The 18,925-nt window shown below is 42.7% G+C and overlaps 1 protein-coding gene across 18 annotated transcripts in view; it reads right to left on the bottom strand.

The window, feature by feature from the left end:
* Window positions 1-18,925, bottom strand: part of Cdc14b (cell division cycle 14B) — a 115,045-nt gene that overhangs the window by 17,527 nt on the left and 78,593 nt on the right. For 6 of the 18 annotated variants that reach the window (XM_052728722.1, XM_052728718.1, XM_052728719.1 and 3 more), the window contains 3 exons: window positions 18,731-18,869; window positions 18,460-18,619; window positions 17,701-17,798 (listed from right to left, as the gene is read on the bottom strand). In XM_052728722.1, coding sequence (XP_052584682.1) covers window positions 17,701-17,798; window positions 18,460-18,619; window positions 18,731-18,869 — 397 coding nt within the window. Of the gene's footprint in view, window positions 1-1,524; window positions 4,794-5,073; window positions 5,137-9,316; window positions 9,434-13,552; window positions 13,700-17,700; window positions 17,799-18,459; window positions 18,620-18,730; window positions 18,870-18,925 lie in introns of those variants that run through there. The other 12 variants (XM_052728727.1, XM_052728730.1, XM_052728733.1 and 9 more) reach the window with 7 other exon arrangements.

Genomic DNA, 18,925 nt, shown 5'->3' with positions numbered 1-18,925 from the left:
TGAGTGCTGGGACTAAAGGTGTGCGCCACCACCACCCGGCTATTTTCATTTTTTTAATTGAACATAATACAGATTAGTACATGCAAGCACTTGCACTGAGTGGCTCATGGTATTAATTCATCTCATACCCTAGCAAGAATATTACCATCCCCATCTTATTGAAGTAGAAAGAGATGTAGGTAGGCTGACTCAGCCCCAATCAAAAGTGGTCAGAGCCAAGTTTTATATTCAGTCTGGGCTCTGGATGATTCTATCAAACTGCTCCTCCATACAGAATATTAACACAGGCATGAAAGCTGGCTTTGCTTCTTTAAAAGAAAATGTTTCTGTGTGTGTTGGGGATGGGGGCATGCACATCCTGTGGAGGGCTGAGGACAGTCCTGTCATGTCAGCTGTCTCCTTCTACCTTCATACGGGTTCTAGGGTAGATCTGGGGTCACCAGGCCTGTGTGGTAAATGCCTTTACTTGCTGAGCCATCTTGATAGCCCTTTTGCGTAGCTTTCCACTCACATCCCTTCACTGGGGCTCTGAACAAGCCACTTTCTCAGACTTACCTGCATTGGGTATATTTCCACCTTCAGGAAAAGATAATGTGAACTAATCACACCATTCAGGTGCATGAGGTTACATATGAAAAGTATCAGAAACGGGGCCATAGTCTAAAATCAGTCTTTATTAGACATTCACCTGTGCTAAAAGGTACAAAATAACCTATGCAAATCTGTGTCCCATTCTTTGTAAGAATTGTTCATTTGGTTCACTAACTAGGGAGAGATTTTTTTTTTTTTTCAAATCCACACTTCAAGTATAGATCGAATATGTGTGTGGTGATGAGACAGTGTGGCTCTGGGCCACACAGAAAGCAGATAACCCAGGGAGCTGAGACATCAGATGTAAAGGGCGTTCACCTGTCTTTTCCCAGTCCTGCCAGCTATGTGGCTGGCCAAGCTGTAAGCCATGATCCATGGCCTACAGGCCTCACAGCCTACTGTTCCTGGGTTTTGTCCTCCAGGCCATTAATCTCCGAGTTGTCCAGGCTGGCACAGAGGTGCATGTGGAGTGATTTTATAGCAGGTACCCCTCACTCACTCACCTCCTGTGACCCCTAAAATTTAAGTCCTGAAGCCTTAACCCCTCTGTACCTTACAATTGGCTACATCTAGAGGCAGGACCTTTAAAGAGGCAAAGATAAGCCATTACAATGGCCCTAATCCATTCTCACTGGTAACCCTACAAGACACACCAGGGATGGGCAGGTGCAGAGGAATGGTTACATGAACTCTAATGAGAAGAGTCTATCAGCAAGCCAAGAACAGCAGGTGCAAGAAAAACCCACCCTGCTGACATTTTGGTCTTTTGAGCTTCGCACTTCTGGCACTAAGGGAATATATTTTTCTCTACTTGCCCCACCCAGGCTGTAGTACTTTGTTATGATGTCCCTTGCAAGCTAAGAATTAGATCCACTTTATATTTAAATTACTATCTACTCGACATGCTCAGTAAGTGAATGCAATAAACCAAAAAACTGTTTAATATTTTTAATTATGATTGTAAATTATACAATTTCTACCATTTAGTATTTTGTATAAAACCATTTGACAATACACAAGATTTTCAAATGCAACAATAAGTATCAAAAACTACATGTATGTGCCAAGTTTACAGGCTAGGGTGAAGCTTTATCTTAAAAATACCTTCAGGAGAATAAACATCCAACCAGTTCTCTCAGCTTTAAAAATGATTAGAAATATACAATTTAATAAAATATCAAGACAATGATTGATCAAATACTGATTCATCAGTTACACCTTAAAACTTCACTTAATCATCTGTACATGAGTGTACAATAAAGTCTTCAAACAATGGATGTAAAACTGCAGTACTCTAATCTGATGGACATGTCTTATCCACAGTGAGTTCTACTGGATCGTTAAGGAGGTAATTTCTTATACAGTATAGGCAAGTCTTTTTAACACACCTGTAGTATTTCCATTCAATGATATGAGGAACACTCAGATTTAAAGAGAGATGCAAGACATTTTCAGTGGAAGAAAAATCTTAAAGAAAATAGGTTTTAAGGTTTCTGGCCAACTGCTTTCTAAAATGTGGCAAGAACTTTTAGAAAATATATGAAGAAAAGCAGCTGTTGCTTCTAGGACACACACCAAATGAACAAATACTTGTCATAGACAGCGATTCAAGCTAACAGAGGCCTAAGGAATTCCAGGCACAAGTTACCCAGAAAGCTGGAAAGGTCTGTTAGACCTAAAAATACTCCAAGAGCCTCATGAGAACACTTGGGAAAGCCTCTATGACCTGTCGGGGGCCCAAGCCAAGAGGTAGAAGCCACCTGTGGGGTGAGGTGATAGGGCATGGGATGGGACAATGGATAGGGCTAGGTCTTGGGGGTCAAGTTACAGCTGGGAAGTTCTGAGGAAGAGCAGCACGTGGCCATGTTAGACAAATACTGCCACCATTGAATGTGGCGCTGCTCAGGGCCCATCCTTCTTGCCTCATGGCAACAGAGTTCTAGTAGGGCCTCAGAAGTGTATTAATCTCTAAGTCCTAAAATCCAGCTCTGCAGACATTCCTCTCTTGAACTCTGGGTGGTCTCAGTCCCCCAAAAGCTTCAAGGGCACCTATACATGTACTTTCTAATTTTAATTCTGCTATAAGAGGTTTTGATGCACTTTCAAAGCTATTTAAAGTTCTTAAATTAAAGGGGCCCCTGCAATCAACACTCACTGATTCATGCCCTATAGCAGCAGGGTCTTCTAACCCAGCAGGTTCTGGGTAGTTGTAGTTGGGGAGGAGTTGTGCACTAATTCACAGCAGGAAGGATTTTCCATTAGTCAGACCCAGACTTCCTGGGTCCTAGATGTCACCAGTCAGTGCTGGTGACTGTCCATCCCCAGAGTTATCACCTCAGCATCTGGAGTAGGTTTTCCTAGGAATGCATCCTCACCAACTTGCGTTTCCTAAGTAACTTCAGCAAGAGAGGGAATTTTAGCAAGAGCCACAGTAGTAGCAATTCTAGCTGAATGGAGTCGCCAACACAAAGGGGCGATTTCTAAAAAGCACTATGGTTATCACTGAAGCCCAAGTGGTTTATTCCCAAACTCAATCACTATGAGCCACAGTGGGCAGGCCCCGTTCACTCATCCTGATACACAGGACAAATCCAGCTTGGTTCAGATGGAAGAAGAACTATCCTAAGAAGTTGCTACTTTAGACTCAGGTACAGTCTGATTGAGCATTATCAGTAAATGAAATGTTTGTCCTCCTACCTAGGTCTTAGCTGCCTTTCTCCAGTGTTTAACTGGGGAGGAACTCTTTGTGTGGATTCTACATTGACATTCCCAGGCCCCCAACCCAATGTCAGCCAATGCCACAGTTTGAGGAGAGAAACACTGAAATGGGGACCCACTGTCTTTCTTTTTTTTTTTTTAAACATTTACCAGACTTTAACCTGTTCATTACAACTACAAGGCAGGCAGCTTTTCAAGTGGGAATACCTGCTCGCCTGACACATTCATCTGTCTTAGGAAGGCATTGGCTCTCAATGGCTTTCAATATTGCATTTTTCCAGTCTTCAAACTGGGAAGAGTAAAATCCACTATCTTCTATTGTGGAAGTAACTAAGACAACCATAAAGTATTCTCTAATTATTAGCTCTGTCTTCTTTTTGGCAGCAGATAAAGTCTGGCTCTGCGATTGCTTCATGGCACAGGTAGAGCTGGCTTCCAGCAGGGGTGAAGAGAGAAGGCACACTACAGTTTCTAGTCCTATTCCCTAACCAAAGGCAACAGTGAGTTCTCTTACACAAACAGCCTAACTCCAGAAGCAAGCAATTGTCGCTAAAATCAAACTGTGAATCACAAGAAAAAAAAACTCCACAGCATTACAGAGAAAGACTCTACAAAGGGTTGGCAATTTTGTTTTTAAAGCCACCATTATTCAGGGTGCTTTCCCACAGACAAGCAGCACTACTGTTTGGTTTTAATGTACTGGAGGAAACACAATTCTCTGTGTGACTGAGCAACCCAATGTCTCAGTCCTGAAATCTTCATCCTAAATGACACAGGAAGGACTTATGTAATATTCTATCAACATTCTTTAGCAGGTTTTAGTAACCACAACAACACACAACAGTGTTTAAATGCAGTTTTCACAGATTGTTATTAAAGCACTCTTTGGTGAAAGACAAGCAGCTTGGGTAATTCACACAGTGAACATCACAACGGTATTAACAAGAGTAAAGTGAAACTGATTGTACCAAATCATATCTTAAGACGGAGGGTACCACTGGAGAGATGCTCATCTCCTTTCACGTTTATAAACTGCAGGATGGGGTCACAGGCTGAACAAAACATAAATACACCAAGAGACCTCCAGCACACCCTCCACTCTCCTGAAGGCCAGCAGCGAACACGATTGCCATCACAAGAACACACATATACCACACTCACCAGACAGCTCTCTGGTGGCAGAGGGTTGGGTATTGACACCTGAGACTAAACTTTTAACAGCAGCTTTCATCCAACTTGAGATTACAGAAGGGAGAGTCCGGCCCTCCAATGGCTCAGCCACAAAGTCAGTGAGTGGCTGAGAGGCCAGTGACGTTTTCTTCATTGAATGAACTTCTCATGTGGAAAGAAACTAAGGCTTTTGCAGTGTCTGTTTTGTTCTTGGATGATTGGCTAAATCCTGTTGGGGTTTTCTGTTCCCTGGAGTGCTGGTCACCGGGTTTTTACTTTAACGCAAGACACTCTTAGTCCTTGAAACAGCTGGACTGAGGAGAAAAAAGAGAAAGATTTACCATGAAGATTTTAAAGTGTCCCAGAGGGAGTTTCCAAAGACGAGGACGGCAACATAAAGAGAGTACTGGCATGCGAAGAAGCGCGTACTTGGTGTAGTTCTGACATTCTTACAGAGACAGGACAACATCAACCAAACACGAGAGGAAGGCAGGGTAGAGGAAGTCCAAATTTCATTAAAAAAAAAAAAAAAAGCAATAGAAATAAACAAAAACAAGCGGGAGCAGGCGCAGGCAGCAGAGCAAGGCAAGGTACCATAACGCCAGCACGGGCGTTGGCTGCAAAGCACTCCTCCTCCTTTCCCTCCAAGGAGCCAGGCTGTGGGGACAGAGGAAAGAACGGAAAGATAAAGAGGGTTACTGAGTGGTTTCAAGGTCAGAATTTGGTTACAGAAAAAGCTCCAGCGTCTCAAGCAGTTTCTAGTTTTGGTAGCCCCTCCTTCTCATAGTGCTTGGCCTGTCTGTAAGGAGATCTGGGCAGGGACAGCCAAGGGCCCCTCTGGGCTCATCAGAAATCAACCTGACTCGACCCTCCTCTCTTCCTTCCTCCCACAATGTGTTGTTATGCTTTAAACTCATCAGCAACTTTCAGAGAAAAAGAAAAAGAAAAAGAAAAGACAAACCCACTCACAAAACTACTTCTGATCTGGAGGTAACCCTCACTTGGCTAACAGAAGACTCATTTGAATTGGGTGTGTAGTTTTTTACAGACACGAGCAGAGAGTACTGAGTGCAAAGACAATCGGCAAATCTAATCAAATGGAAATACATCTGGAATTCCAAACGAACATTATTTTAAAGTCCAGAGGGAACCAGCACTTAAGAGAGATAACATCCTGGGACTCCTAGAGATAATGGCAGATGAAATGAGAAATCCCAGAAGCAATGGAACAGGAACCAGCGGCTGAGACCCTGAGAGCTGCAAAGGCAGGAAGACAGCCACGACTTTCACAGCAAGGACTTACAAAGGCTTGGATGAGTGATGAAGGACCCTGAGCATCACACCACGTAACAGGAAAACCACAAGCATCAGGGTGGTTTGGTGGCAGGAGAAGAGTGACGGTTCCCAAAGACACACCTTTAAACATAAAGGTCACTTGGACATGACAGATTTTAAGAAAATGAGATGAAATAACTGAAAAAGAAAATTGTCCAAAAGAAACTTTAGAAGCTTCTAGAAACATGTAGAATGAAGTGAACTCTCCAACTGAGGCATCTGCAAGTCTTCCACTTGGAGGTGTGATGGTGTTCAAGACTCATTCTGAGAATGCTTCAGAGTTAGTGGAAACACTGAAAAAAAGCTAACTGGTCAATTATGAGCTGTTTTAATAGATTTATGGTCCTGATAGGAAGTGAAAATTGTGGAAACCCACAGACTTCCTTCTGAATCTGACAAATGAAAAGGAGCCACACAAGGGATCATCAGTGCAGGAGCCGAATCTTTCCATCCCACACAGGCTGTGTGCTCCACGATGTCTGGATGTGGCTTCTGTCCAAATGGACACATGACATAAGGGCATTGACACGAGAAGCACAGTGGTCTTTCTCTTCCAAAAACAAACACCTCTATCCTAACATGTCCACCTTTCTCAGTCTCTTCTTTTAAGAGGATTTGTTGGGGAAAAGTCTCTGAAGTTGAAGTGTCTCTTGGTAAAATGTCAAAACTCATGAGTCAACTCAGTACAAAGTGATGTTTGGGAGAATCTCCATCCTGGAAGCCTCAGAAAACAAATGGGGATGTGGGAATGAAGTTTCCATGGGCCACCACAGAGATGCATGAGTACGTGGACCTGTAACAGACAGGGCCTCTCCCATAAAAGAGCCAGGAGACCTGGTGAGCCTACACCCCAAGGGAAGACTGATGGACACTGAAAGAGAGCGTAATCTTTATTTTGAATGTGGTTCTTTTTTTGGGGGGGGGGGACTATGAGCCTGTTTTTCCTGGGTTAGATTATATACCAATGTTAATTCCTTTAATATCCTCCAACCAAAAGCTGAACTTTATTTAGCAGACACAAGAGGCCTGGAAATCTCTGATTCTCCTTATTTCTTAGAATTAGTGGAATGCCATACACAGTTGTGTGCCTTTCTTCTGTAAGCTGGAGGTGATAATAGTTAAGGTAATATGAATATAGGCCACAGCAACCCCAGTCCCAATTTCTTTGGTTTCCAATACCACCTCAAATTCCTGAAGGGCACTTTGGGACAGTTCATTTAGCCCAGCTTATTTAGTCTGAAGTCTGCTTAGAATACTCAAAGCATCCAGTCCAGGCCCTTGGGAGCAGCTCACTAAAAAAATCAGAAACCACTCTCCAGAGAGGAAAAGTGGAGGTCACAGGAAGGGTATGTGAAGTCAAGAAACCTAGACAGAAAGACTGATACACAGTCAACCCTCCTCAGTGGAATATGGTATGATTCGAGTCAAAGCTTGGCTAGAATTCTATTTCTCAGAATCAAATGAACAAGTCTTGTTGGACTGTTAATGGAAGCTTGATCACTTAGACCTAAAGAAGGTGTTGATGATGCCAACATCAACACCATGCCTTCTGACTGGTTATTGTTTTGTTTTGAGATAAGATCTCACTGTGTAACCCTGGCTGCTGGACCTTGCTCTGTAGATCAGGCTCCCTGCCTCCTGGGGGCTGGGATTAAAGGCCAGCACTCCCAGGGCACTTTAGACAGTCTGACTTCACATAAAAGATATGCCTATTTCCTCAACTTAATGGGAAAGTTGGAATCTAAGATCTTAATTGTCCTACCAACCAGAATCAAGAAGCACAGAAGTTTGCTTGTGTTTCATTTGTATGCATACTTAAAAATTTGCATACTGGCCGGGCTGTGGTGGCGCACGCCTTTAATCCCAGCACTCGGGAGGCAGAGCCAGGCGGATCTCTGTGAGTTCAAGGCCAACCTGGGCTACCAAGTGAGTCCCAGGAAAGGCGCAAAGCTACACAGAGAAACCCTGTCTCGAAAAACAAAAAAAAAAACAAAAAACAAAAAAAAATTTGCATACTGTAAATAATTATACGGCAATACATTTCTCTATATATGGCATAATGTATATTTACAAATTGGAGCTATACCTCAAAGTTTTACATGGGACTTTTACTTATTTACTCTCTTTTCTTTTTTTCAGACGCATTTATCTAAGTCATTAAATTTTCTTTTAAGACATGACTCAGGTTGGGGATTTATCTCAGTAGTAAAAAGCACTTGCCTAGTCCACATGAAACCCTGAGTTCTACCACCAGCACTATCAATCAATCCATCGGTAAATAAATGGTTCCCGATTCGTCTGGCACAACTCAGCCCATCTCCTATTTTTCTGTTATAACACTTGGACGCTATGTTATAATACACCTAAATCTGACCTTTTGTCAGTGTTCTAATTTTCTTGTCAAGTTAGAACCACAGAATAAAAGGAACATGAATGCTTAACTAATTAACTAGAAAATTAAAACAGGGGCTTCCCCTTCTACAGGACCTAACCTTGAGTCTGGACAGCTGCATGGACTCCAGCTCCAGGGAGTCGAACGTTCCCTGGCTTCTGTGGGCACCAACACTCCACACATATAAAATCCTTAACTTCTGAGTCAGTGCCTGCCTGCCAAGTCTCAGGTACCCACGTTGGTTCTTTGTCCTGTTCTCAGGAGACTCTAGCTCCATAGTGAAATTTTACAAAAGACTCAGCAACAAGGAAAAACAACCAAACTCAAAGCATTCCTTAGAACCGCAAGTTCACAGAGCTCTTGGGACACAGCGGCAGTGGAGTTCACCAGAGATGAACTTACACTGACTAAGTAATAAGGGAGACGCTCCTGGTAAAAGCAGCAAGGATGATGTAGAACATGGCCCAGATTAACCTCAGAGCTATCCGTGTTAAAGAGAAGCACCGCCACTGCCACGAGATGGCGCTGGCGCGCCTACTCTCTACGGCCAGCAAACAGCAGTGGTATGGTCTATTCTTCCCCCATCAGCGGCTGGGGCTCAGAATTATCTTAAGAATTACATGTGGAAAACGTTCTCAACAGAGTCTAGCGTAAATGAAAGAGGTGGCAACTGAGGAGGGGCTGTGGCCAGAGAACGGGTATCAGGTCTAGAGCCTCAGGCTCTGCCACGACTCACTGACCTGTACCCGACAGACAGGAAGGGGCTTCCTCCAAGCCTGGAACACTCGGGAAAAATTCTAGGGCAACGCCCTCAGCTTCCCCATACCAACTTCCCCATATCATGCCAGGGACCACACTTCTAACAGAAGGAATTTCCTCTGGACAGCCAGTAACACAGAAGCCTCCACCTTCCTGGGACATGAATCAGTCCCATACCAACTTCCCCATATCATGCCAGGGACCACACTTCTAACAGAAGGAATTTCCTCTGGACAGCCAGTAACACAGAAGCCTCCACCTTCCTGGGACATGAATCAGTCCCAGGAGCAGGGTCCAAAAGAGTAAACTGGAAACAAACGGGAACTTTCCAGAGTAGGACTCTTTTCTCACCTTTTAAGACTGCTTTTCCCCGAAGCAGATCTGGTGGTTCGTTTAGTAATGCCTGCACTGCCAGAAAGGTTAGGTTCAGGGGTTTTACAGCTCTGAACACGGGACTGAAGAATTACTCTGAAAACAGTTGGAAAAAGGCAAGATTATATTCACTAAAACAACTTTTCAATAGTTGACAGAGGAAGGCAATTTTGCACTTTGGTATAATTATTTGTTTTGCAAACTGAAGAATTTTCCACAATCACATTTGCTACTTATACACAAACACCAACCTTGACGCACATTTTTACACCAAGCGTCTCATGTTTCTTTGAAGGTTATTGGAGGTACTCAGGTGCTTGGCTTTTGGGAAATGAATGGCCTGGCATTTTATGCAATTCACAAACCAAAGAAATCTACTAGTCGAACCTGTCAAAGTAGAGTCTCAGATTTCAATCACAAAGACAAGTCATAAATCCCATATTTTTTAGTGTCTGAATATAAACTTAGCAAAACAGCTACATGATATTCACTGGTCAGAGCAGGAAGCAGATACAATAAACAACAAAGTAGTAATTTTATATGCCAATGAAAAGTTTAAATACATTCAAGCAAAATTTCAGTTTTGTCTGCCTCATAACTATTTACCAAATCTTGAATTTATCCCTTAAATGCTGTGAAACTTGTCTTAATTAAAATCTCCCAGGACAGAAGACTGCTCAGGATGAAAAATCATAAATCAGAAAGAACAGGCCACACAGAGCACGCTCTCCCTAAGTAATTCTTATTAAACTGTCAGAGGAAAAACAGCAGAAAACATCAAAAGATGTTGGCAGGCCAGTCTCGGCTTCAGAAGCCATGCACTCCTTTATTTCCATCAGTGTCTGCTAGAGAAAGGAGAAAACACTGACTTAACAGCTTCCTCTTCGGGAGTCAAACTACAATCGGGAGAGCCAATAACAATCTGTGAGAGCCCAGCTCCATCAAAATAAGTAATTTCAACTAAGGAAGAGTCTGCTTTACAGGCCTGTCATGACCAGGGTGATCGACAACTACTGGTCCTTCTAATGTAGCAAAGGTTCCAAAGTTCTGATGATGGTGGGTTACTCACAGCAAGGGCAGCCAATCACCTCACTGCTTGGCGTACCAGTTGTGTGAGAAGAGGTGGAGCTGTTAGCCCACCATTGTTCTGAAAGTTCTGGAGCTTCACAGGCAATGTAGCCCTGACTGAATCTGCCCATGTCACGAAACTGATCTGAAATTCTCTAAGTAGAAATAGTAGATGCACACACAATTGTGACTCAAGAAGGAACCAACTGTCTAAGACATGAACCCAGCTCCCCAAAACAGGATTTAGTGAAAAGTTCTTTTTAAGAAATGACGTAACTATTTAGTATACATGTAATAATCATGCACATGTATTGGCATAAGGAATCACTTCAATATGTATAGATAATATATAACAATAAGATGGAGTAGTTGGCTCATCCAGGGCCTCATTATCATCCCTAATGTTGGGAACCTTCAAGGGCCCCTCTCCTTAAAAAATTCTTTTAGTTGTCAACCACAGTTACTCTGTACTGGGCTAGATAGAACATTAACGCTACTTCTCCCATTCAACTGCTAAAATTTCCTTCTGCTAATACAAATCAAAGAGGAAATATTTATTCATCTCTCTCAAGGATATGAATCTAGAATTTTGCATAAAGTCTAACAAATCCATCTGCTAATTTCCCAGGTTTCTGGGTAGTGTGTACAGTTGATTGTCCTCTGCTGCTTCTTGACAGAGGAGAAAAATGAGACTGGGTTTTTCTGAAATGTCACTCCTCCACTTCAGACCATCTGAAGTCAAAAGCACGGATAACTATCATACTATAAGGTCATTAGCACAAAAAAACAAGAAACCAGGACACTGCCTGTTCAGGAAATCTCGTGATTTCTTAAATTACTGAAAGTTTAAGTGCTACACAAAACAAAGAACTACAACTCAATCAAGAAGTATTTCTTAGGCTGGCTGAAAAAATATTTTTAGAGCATTAATTTTTCTAAAAATAGTGGAAATAAATGTGAAATAATGATATTAGTGGTTACTAATTTCTGTGGAGCTTTGAAATGCAAAAGGAAATTTAGTATACATTAATCACACCAGGGAAGCCTCAAGGTTATCTGACATGGGTGAGCAGTTAGTACACCAATGCAGTGGGAAAGCTCCAAGACTACACTTACATATTACCAGCAAGAGGCAAAAGTAACTCAGAGAGGGCGAGGAAGCCAAACCAAGTGTTCCTCTCTGCAACAGGAAACTGGGGATTCACCGCCACCTGCCCTCCTCACATGGTTTTTCTCATGTAATATGCAGAATATACATTTTTCTCTTCTCTATCTGCCCCGATGAAATTTCCTTTGGTCTTCCTTACTTTGTGCCTAAACCATAGACCACTGCCCTCTCTGTGGTGTCTCTGGAGCCTCAGCAGCTCCAGATGTTGGACAGTGACAATGTGAGACATGAGTGTCCTGCTGGGCCTCCAAATGCCTGGACGTCTTCCTAAGGGACCACTGCCACAGAGCTTTTTGTATGATGCCCCACAACATCCTTCACCCTTCTCTAGTGGCACCATCCCCCATGCATGCACCAGGCACAGAACATTAAATGCTTTCTGGTCTTACGCTGCAGGCCATCAGCTATTGGATTCTGAATGGTTGCTAAGCAAGGCTCTTACCAGCAGCTCACAGCAATGGCCCAACACAATGGAGCAGTGAAAACTGTCTGTCACTCACAAATTAAGCCTCTTTGGAAGAAAGTGACCAGGAACTAGTGGCTACAAAGATCACACTTGTTACTTACCTCAGCTACAGAAAGGTTTTTGCTTTTGTAAGTTCAAATCAGTAGGCAGACTAAATGGAATGCCCTGCTTAGGTTCTGAAATGTGGTGGTAACACTAGCCACAGGCGACCTAACTATCTTGCAGAGGACACTGAGGGGGAAATCCCCAGCAGAAGCAACATTTAAGCTGAAGACATTTGAGCCTGATGACAAACATTATTAGCAGCAACCCCACCCATTCAGAACATCTTGGCCACTTGGAACAGTCTGAGAAGAATAAACTATAAAAGGTATCACTGCTCTTCAGTCAATAGGTAGAAAAAGAAAAAAAAAATTCTATAGAAACCTGAGTGTGAATATGAAACTATAAACTCACCTAGGATAGTCAAGGAATTGCCATAAATAAAAATGTGTTCAGTAAGCTTTCTTTAATATTAAAGAGTGGGATTGGATTCATTTTTCATCCTTCTCAGTCATATGAAAACACTCAACAGAACCACAAAGGACCAGGGTTGGTTGCAATGTGCTTTTACTTTGGAAGAAATCCTAGAAGAGAATTCTGCATGCTTTGGTAATTTCTAAGTCTAAACTAGGACAAGAAAAATCACTTTTGGAATGAACAGAAGAAAGGTTACGGAAAACACACAGATACGGGGTGTCGTTGTTGTTGTGGGACACAGTCTCCCTCTGTGGGTCTTAACTGTGGGGTTCCACATGGGCATTTCCTGCCACATTCTGCTGAACAGAAGAGGACAGATCTCAAGAGAATACAGTAGTTGTGTACATAATCTAATAAAGATAGTCTAGCTACTTTTGGGAAAGGAAGGAGGCAGAGGACGGAGACTGTAAGGCAGAAACACGAGCACGAAGGTGACAGCAGCTCCATGCCTCCCAGTCTCACTTAACACAGAAGAAGATGTGACGTAGAGTGGACGGCTCTGCACACCAAAGACAGGCGACAGGAAGAGAGCTGCCCCGTGGCAGAATCAGGCTGTGGTCCTCACTAGCCCTCAATGCCACAAAACCCAGTCTTTGCTTAAGAAGAAATGGTGAGAAAACCCATTGACTGGGGCCACACTCAAGGCACAGAATATGAGAGGTGTGCATAGCCCCTGGGAGAAAGGAGGCCAGACTAATTAGCCCAACTAACTAAACATTTCTGACAGGAAAGAAAACTATTCCAATGTCCGCATTTATAAATAACTAGTACAACTTTCAAAAATAGGTGTTATTTTTAACATCCTTGGCTTAGAAGGATCATCATTGAGGCTCTCACCCACTGCTACCATCCCACTCACTGAAAAGATTCAGAAAGAGAACCCTGGAAAATAAGCAAACCAAAACAGCCAGGAGAGCCAGAAGGAGAAATACATGCACCTTGAGAACCACACTGGACGACAGGGAGGGTAGGAGATACGGAACAGGAAACTTACACAGCAAACTATCTGTCAAAGGGTCCGGATGGCTACTGTGCTCTGAAGCCATCAAGACAGAACAGCAGGGTGGGGAGAATGTAGTCACACACAATCCACCAGATGGCAACACTACACAGTGCAGAGGCCAGCACAGCTAGGGGGCATCTGGAAAGGGCGGAAGGGGAAAGAACAGATGTTCAAACTTTGAAGTCAAAATAAATCATGTAATAAAATACATAGAGCCACCTGTGGCTTTAAGACACCCTAAAAGACCCAGAGCAGCAACTGTGATGGCAAAGGGGCGGGAAACAAGGGTGGTGGTGGTGGTGGTCCGATTTCTGTTGAGACAAAAATGCTGACTTTAGTTCAACACACAGGAACAAATGGTGAGACTCCATCTCTAGTTGGATAACCACCCCACCATACTGATTTACAATACTTAAGCTGGCCACAGTCAAATATACAGTATGCTCGTACAAAAAACTACACCTGAGTACAGGGAGAGGAGGAGGCAGAAACAGCCCACAGATCGGGAGGTATGACTATGGACAGGGAACTGAGTTCGTGAGTTAGGAGTGAACTGCACACTGACGGCATGGATTGCAGAAGCACACCTGACCAGACGCCATCAGCTTCATTACTGTAGTCACACTATGTATGTTTCCTTGTTTTCTTTACACAACCTGAGGTGATTTCAAAGAGATGGATCTCACAGCCTTGGGCATTTCAACACTTAGTTCCCAGTTGGTGAGATGGTTTGGATAGGTGTAGGAGGTGTGGCCTTGATGGGGGAAGTATGTGACTGGGAGTGGGCTTTGAGGTTTCAAAGCCTCTTGCCATTCCCAGGTGGCTCTTTCTGCTTCCTGCCTACAGCTCAAATTTGAGTTTCCATTTCCGGTTCCAGCTGCCAGGCCTGCCACTACACATGCTGTCACATCCCTGTGATGCTGATGGACAACCCCCTGGACAGTAAGCCCAAGTAAACATTTCCTTCTTTAAGTTGCCTTGGTCATGGTGGAGTATCATAGCAATGGAAAAGTAACTAATACACACTCAAACTTTGATATTTATTTTCCCGTCACCTCCTGTTCCCTTCTTTCTTAAGACAAGGTTTCCTATTGCCCAGGCTGACCTTGACTTTACTATGCAGTTGAGGATGGCCTTGAACTTCTGATCTTCCTGCCACTACCTTCCAAGTGCTTAAGTGCTGGGATTACAAGTATGTCCACATACCCAGTTTTGGCTTGGTGTTTCTTGTGTGTGTGCTGTATGTATTCACATGTGAACACATAAATGTATGGATGTGTGTGGAAGAAAGAAGTCAATGCCAGGGTCTTCCTCAATTGTTTTCCACCTTATTTTTATTTATAGTTCCTGACTACAATGTCTTCTTAGTTGGTAGTGGCATGCAAATGGGATGTCTGCACTATAGATTTTCATTTGTTCCTCTGGTAAAACGCAAAGCCTAAGAGTTATTTTTCTTTGTTGAAATGCTCACTTGTCTTTTTTGCACTGTTAGATTTAAGTGATTTTTCTAAAGTAACTGTATGTTTCTATCTGATGACCATGTAGGACACAACTACAACCCTACCCTCCATGCATTCTTTCCTGCAGATCTAACACACATAGTTCGTGGCACACAGAGTGATGGGCAATCTGGTGTCGATACTGTCAACTTGACAGAATATAGATTATTCAAGATACAAGTCACGTCTGTGAGGGGTTATCTAAGATTAGACTAACTGAGATGGGAAAACCCACCTTGAGTGGCACCATCCCAAAAAGGAGAAAGTGGTCTGAGCACATGCACGCATCAGATGAGGTGTGACCAGGTACCTCCTCAGTTTCTGCTGCCTGACTTTTCCACCATGATGAATTATACTGTGAGCCTAAATAACACCCAACCCCCCCAGTACTTTAACCACAGCAACAGGAAAAGTAACTAATACAAACAGAATTAGTTACTAACAAGCCAGCAAGTCAATTTAACATGGAAAATACACTTGCCATCCAGTCCTGAAGGTCAGGTGGATGCCATGGTGCTAATGAGTTACCAACCTCACAGAAGTCAGCATGGGGCAGGCTCTCCAATGAAAGGGCAACTGTACAATTTCTAATAAAACAAACTTCTCTACAATACTGGAATTTCCTAAAGAAAAACCAATCACTAGGAGAGACATTTAATATCTATCTGTAACCTCCTCCTAGGATTCTCTAGGACATTTCTCATCTGGTTCTTGGAGTATTTTCCTATGTCCAAGTACCAATATGGAGGCAAATAATTTAGCAACAGCAATACATGAGTCAAGTGGGGAGGTAGGAATGGAAGGAAGTGGATTTACCATGCTCCCCGAAAAAGACTCCAGAGTTTTCTAACCACTAAATGGCAGATTAGGAAAATTTGAGCCATATGGAGAAGAGGGCAATTTGAGGGTGCTCAGTGAGATCCAGTTCACTCAAGAGTGCTTCAGCACTCACCATTCTTTGTTCCTTTTTTCACACTGGTCGGGGAAGTATACTAACTAAACAAATGAGTCCTTTCACCTAGTCTTTTCCAGTTCCCTCACTCTCCTTGCTTCCTTCCTTCCCCTCCTTTTCCAGCAGTGAAGAGAATTAAATCCCAGCCCCCGAGAGCACTCTCCCACTGAGCTCTTCCCAAACCCTCTAGCTGCTTTCATTCAGCCATTACTGAGAGCATCAGACTTTTAGCTCAGACAGCCTCACAAACTCTGCTGAGTGTGGAACATCTGAAATCATCCGCCAGTTCCAAGGGTCTTTAAATTTTAATCTCCATTTGCTTTTCTATTACCATATACCCAAGGCTATCAATTGCATAATCTCAGCTTCCCTAAGAAAGAATTATCACTAATAATTTGAGTTCCAGAAAACATATTTCTAAATAGAGTGGAGAAGGTGAAATTTCCTGAAAGTTCTGTTTAACAAGAACATGTGTATATATAATATAATATAATATATATATATATTATATTATATTATACACACACACACACACACACACACACACACACATCTTTTTATTTGTGTATGGTGTGCATGGGCACCTGCAGAGAGCAGACACCCTGGAGTTGGAGTTACAGGTGACTGTGTTGCTTGATCTGGGTGCTGGGACCCAAACTCGGGGCCTCTGTAAGAGTAGCAAGCACTTTCGTCTCTCTAGCTGATTAACAAGAACTTTTTTTACCAAACAGAATTTATATCTCCTAACTTCTAACATGGCTTCTGAATGTAGGGTAAAACAACCTATTAAGAAATAAACTGGTAATGGACAGTCTTAACATAAAAAGTGTGTGTAACCCACAAAAGCATCACCTTCCTAGAATTTGCAATTCAAAGGGCGTCATGCCCCACCTCCCACTCTGCCAGGAGCAAAGGGCAGGCAAAGAGGCTTGCTAGAAATAAGAATTTCGATCCCACCCCAGGTCCAACAAGAAGCTCCATTATAAGGTAAGCTCCCACATGACGCAAAAGCTCAGCTAGGAGGGCTGCCAGGAGGCCACATAGTTTGAGTTCCAGTATTTGAACACCAATCGTGGACGTTCCCTGTAGTTGGATCAAATTAAGATAAGTGCTTAAGAAGTTCATGTGGGGATAAAGACACCTACTATGAAACTTCTTATTGTGCTCTTTGTCTACAATTAAAACTCAGTTCTTCAGACCAATACATACATACATACATATGGAGTTAGAGTTACAGGTATACATATATATATATAAAACATATATATAAAAACATAATTTGGGTATAAGTTTATCATTACCCTGAGATGATATAATGATTTTAAGACCTCATTCGACAATTGACTCAATTCTACTGTGTGCAGACTGATGACTGACATGTAACCAGCTTAATAACTATGGCCAACTCTGTTATCCTGGTCTTGACATCCGCGGTTACTCTCTTGAGGGTGTCAAGCTGACTGACAAAAGCTTTCCTAATACTGCTTTCTTACCAATCATGGCTCCTGAGGTTACAGGAGAACACAGAGAGAAATGAACAGCTGAGCACCTCTAGATTTTAAATCACACACAAGTGATCACTGCAAAGTAATAGGTGTGCAGCTAGGGAAAAAAGTATGCAGGAAAAATGTCCATAAGGGACCCACACAAAATAGACAAGTGTGACCACAGTGAAGGAAATCACTCACGTGAGGGGGATAGTGTTGGCTTTTGACTGTCTCCGACTTTTCAAGGCCCGAAGTCTATCTCCTTGTGTCACTCCACTGATTTCATCGTCATCACTATACTGTACAAGTTAAAACAACAATTAACAGAAAAAAAGAAAACACTGAGCTATTAACTTAGGTTGCAACTGAAGTGAAGTGGCTATTTATCTAGACACATACAGGCATGCATGCACACACACACTCTTAAAAGTTTCTTCTGAATGCTACAATAGTTTTCAAAAATCAAACTACCAGCTACATTTCAAGACAATCAAAGCAGATTTTCAGTCACAGGACCCAAAGCGCTCTTTATAAAAGTGTAAAGATCCCTAATGGGCTTTTGGTTTTAGAACTTATAAAAGTTTGAACATCCATTCATTACCCCTTAACCTAGTATTGCTGCTTGCTCAAACTGTGGTTCTTTGGAAGTTCTCCATTTGAACTACTAAAGTGGCTGAGATGAGGATGGGGCAGTGGGGCAGAGGAGTAGAAAGACCCGTGTGAAGAGCTTATTCCCTACTGCTAATTTCCATCTGTGTTTAGGAAGTGAACATTTTACAAGCACACAACTTTCTTTTCAGTCAAACATTTTTAGAGAGGATTGTATCTAAACACAACTGTGTGGTGATAGCCCCTTCAAAACCACTTTATTATCTTTACCTATAATTTTCTCCATGCCCTACAAGGTTCTCAACAGCATTTACAGCAATAACAACAGCGTGATCGGGACGGTTCCATTACCGGATCAGGCTCTTGCTTGTCTTGATTCTCAAGCCCATCTATTGAAATGTCATCAACATCTGAGAGTTGCTGGGAGAAGGCTGCTCTGAGGGGTCCATTCTCCTGCCCTCTCAACTTTTGACGGAAATATTCGCCTTCCAGCCAGAGGCTTGACTGTTTCCTAGAATGTTTAAGCAACATCAAAACACAGCTTTCCATAAGGACACCCCTCTTCCCCTATCTCTACCCCACAGTCCTGTCGTTACAGGAGACAAGCTTCCAGTGTACTTACATGACCAGAAACTGCTGCTGGGGCCCAATCACTGAACCGGGTCTGCAGATTCTAAGCCAGGCAATGCTCTCAGCTGCCGTCATCCTATAATGCTTCATGAGATAGCAGCCTATCAGAGTACCTGTTCGACCAAGGCCAGCTAGAAAAACAAACCAATCAATGAAACCTGGTTGCACATTCTCCAGACTTTTCTGA

Source organism: Peromyscus californicus, unplaced genomic scaffold (genome assembly GCF_007827085.1).
Source record: "Peromyscus californicus insignis strain IS unplaced genomic scaffold, ASM782708v3 Scaffold_8__1_contigs__length_139910024, whole genome shotgun sequence".
Taxonomy (NCBI): domain Eukaryota; kingdom Metazoa; phylum Chordata; class Mammalia; order Rodentia; family Cricetidae; genus Peromyscus; species Peromyscus californicus.
The sequence above is the reverse complement of the archived record's forward strand: the minus strand, read 5'-3'. Positions and strand labels throughout refer to the sequence as shown.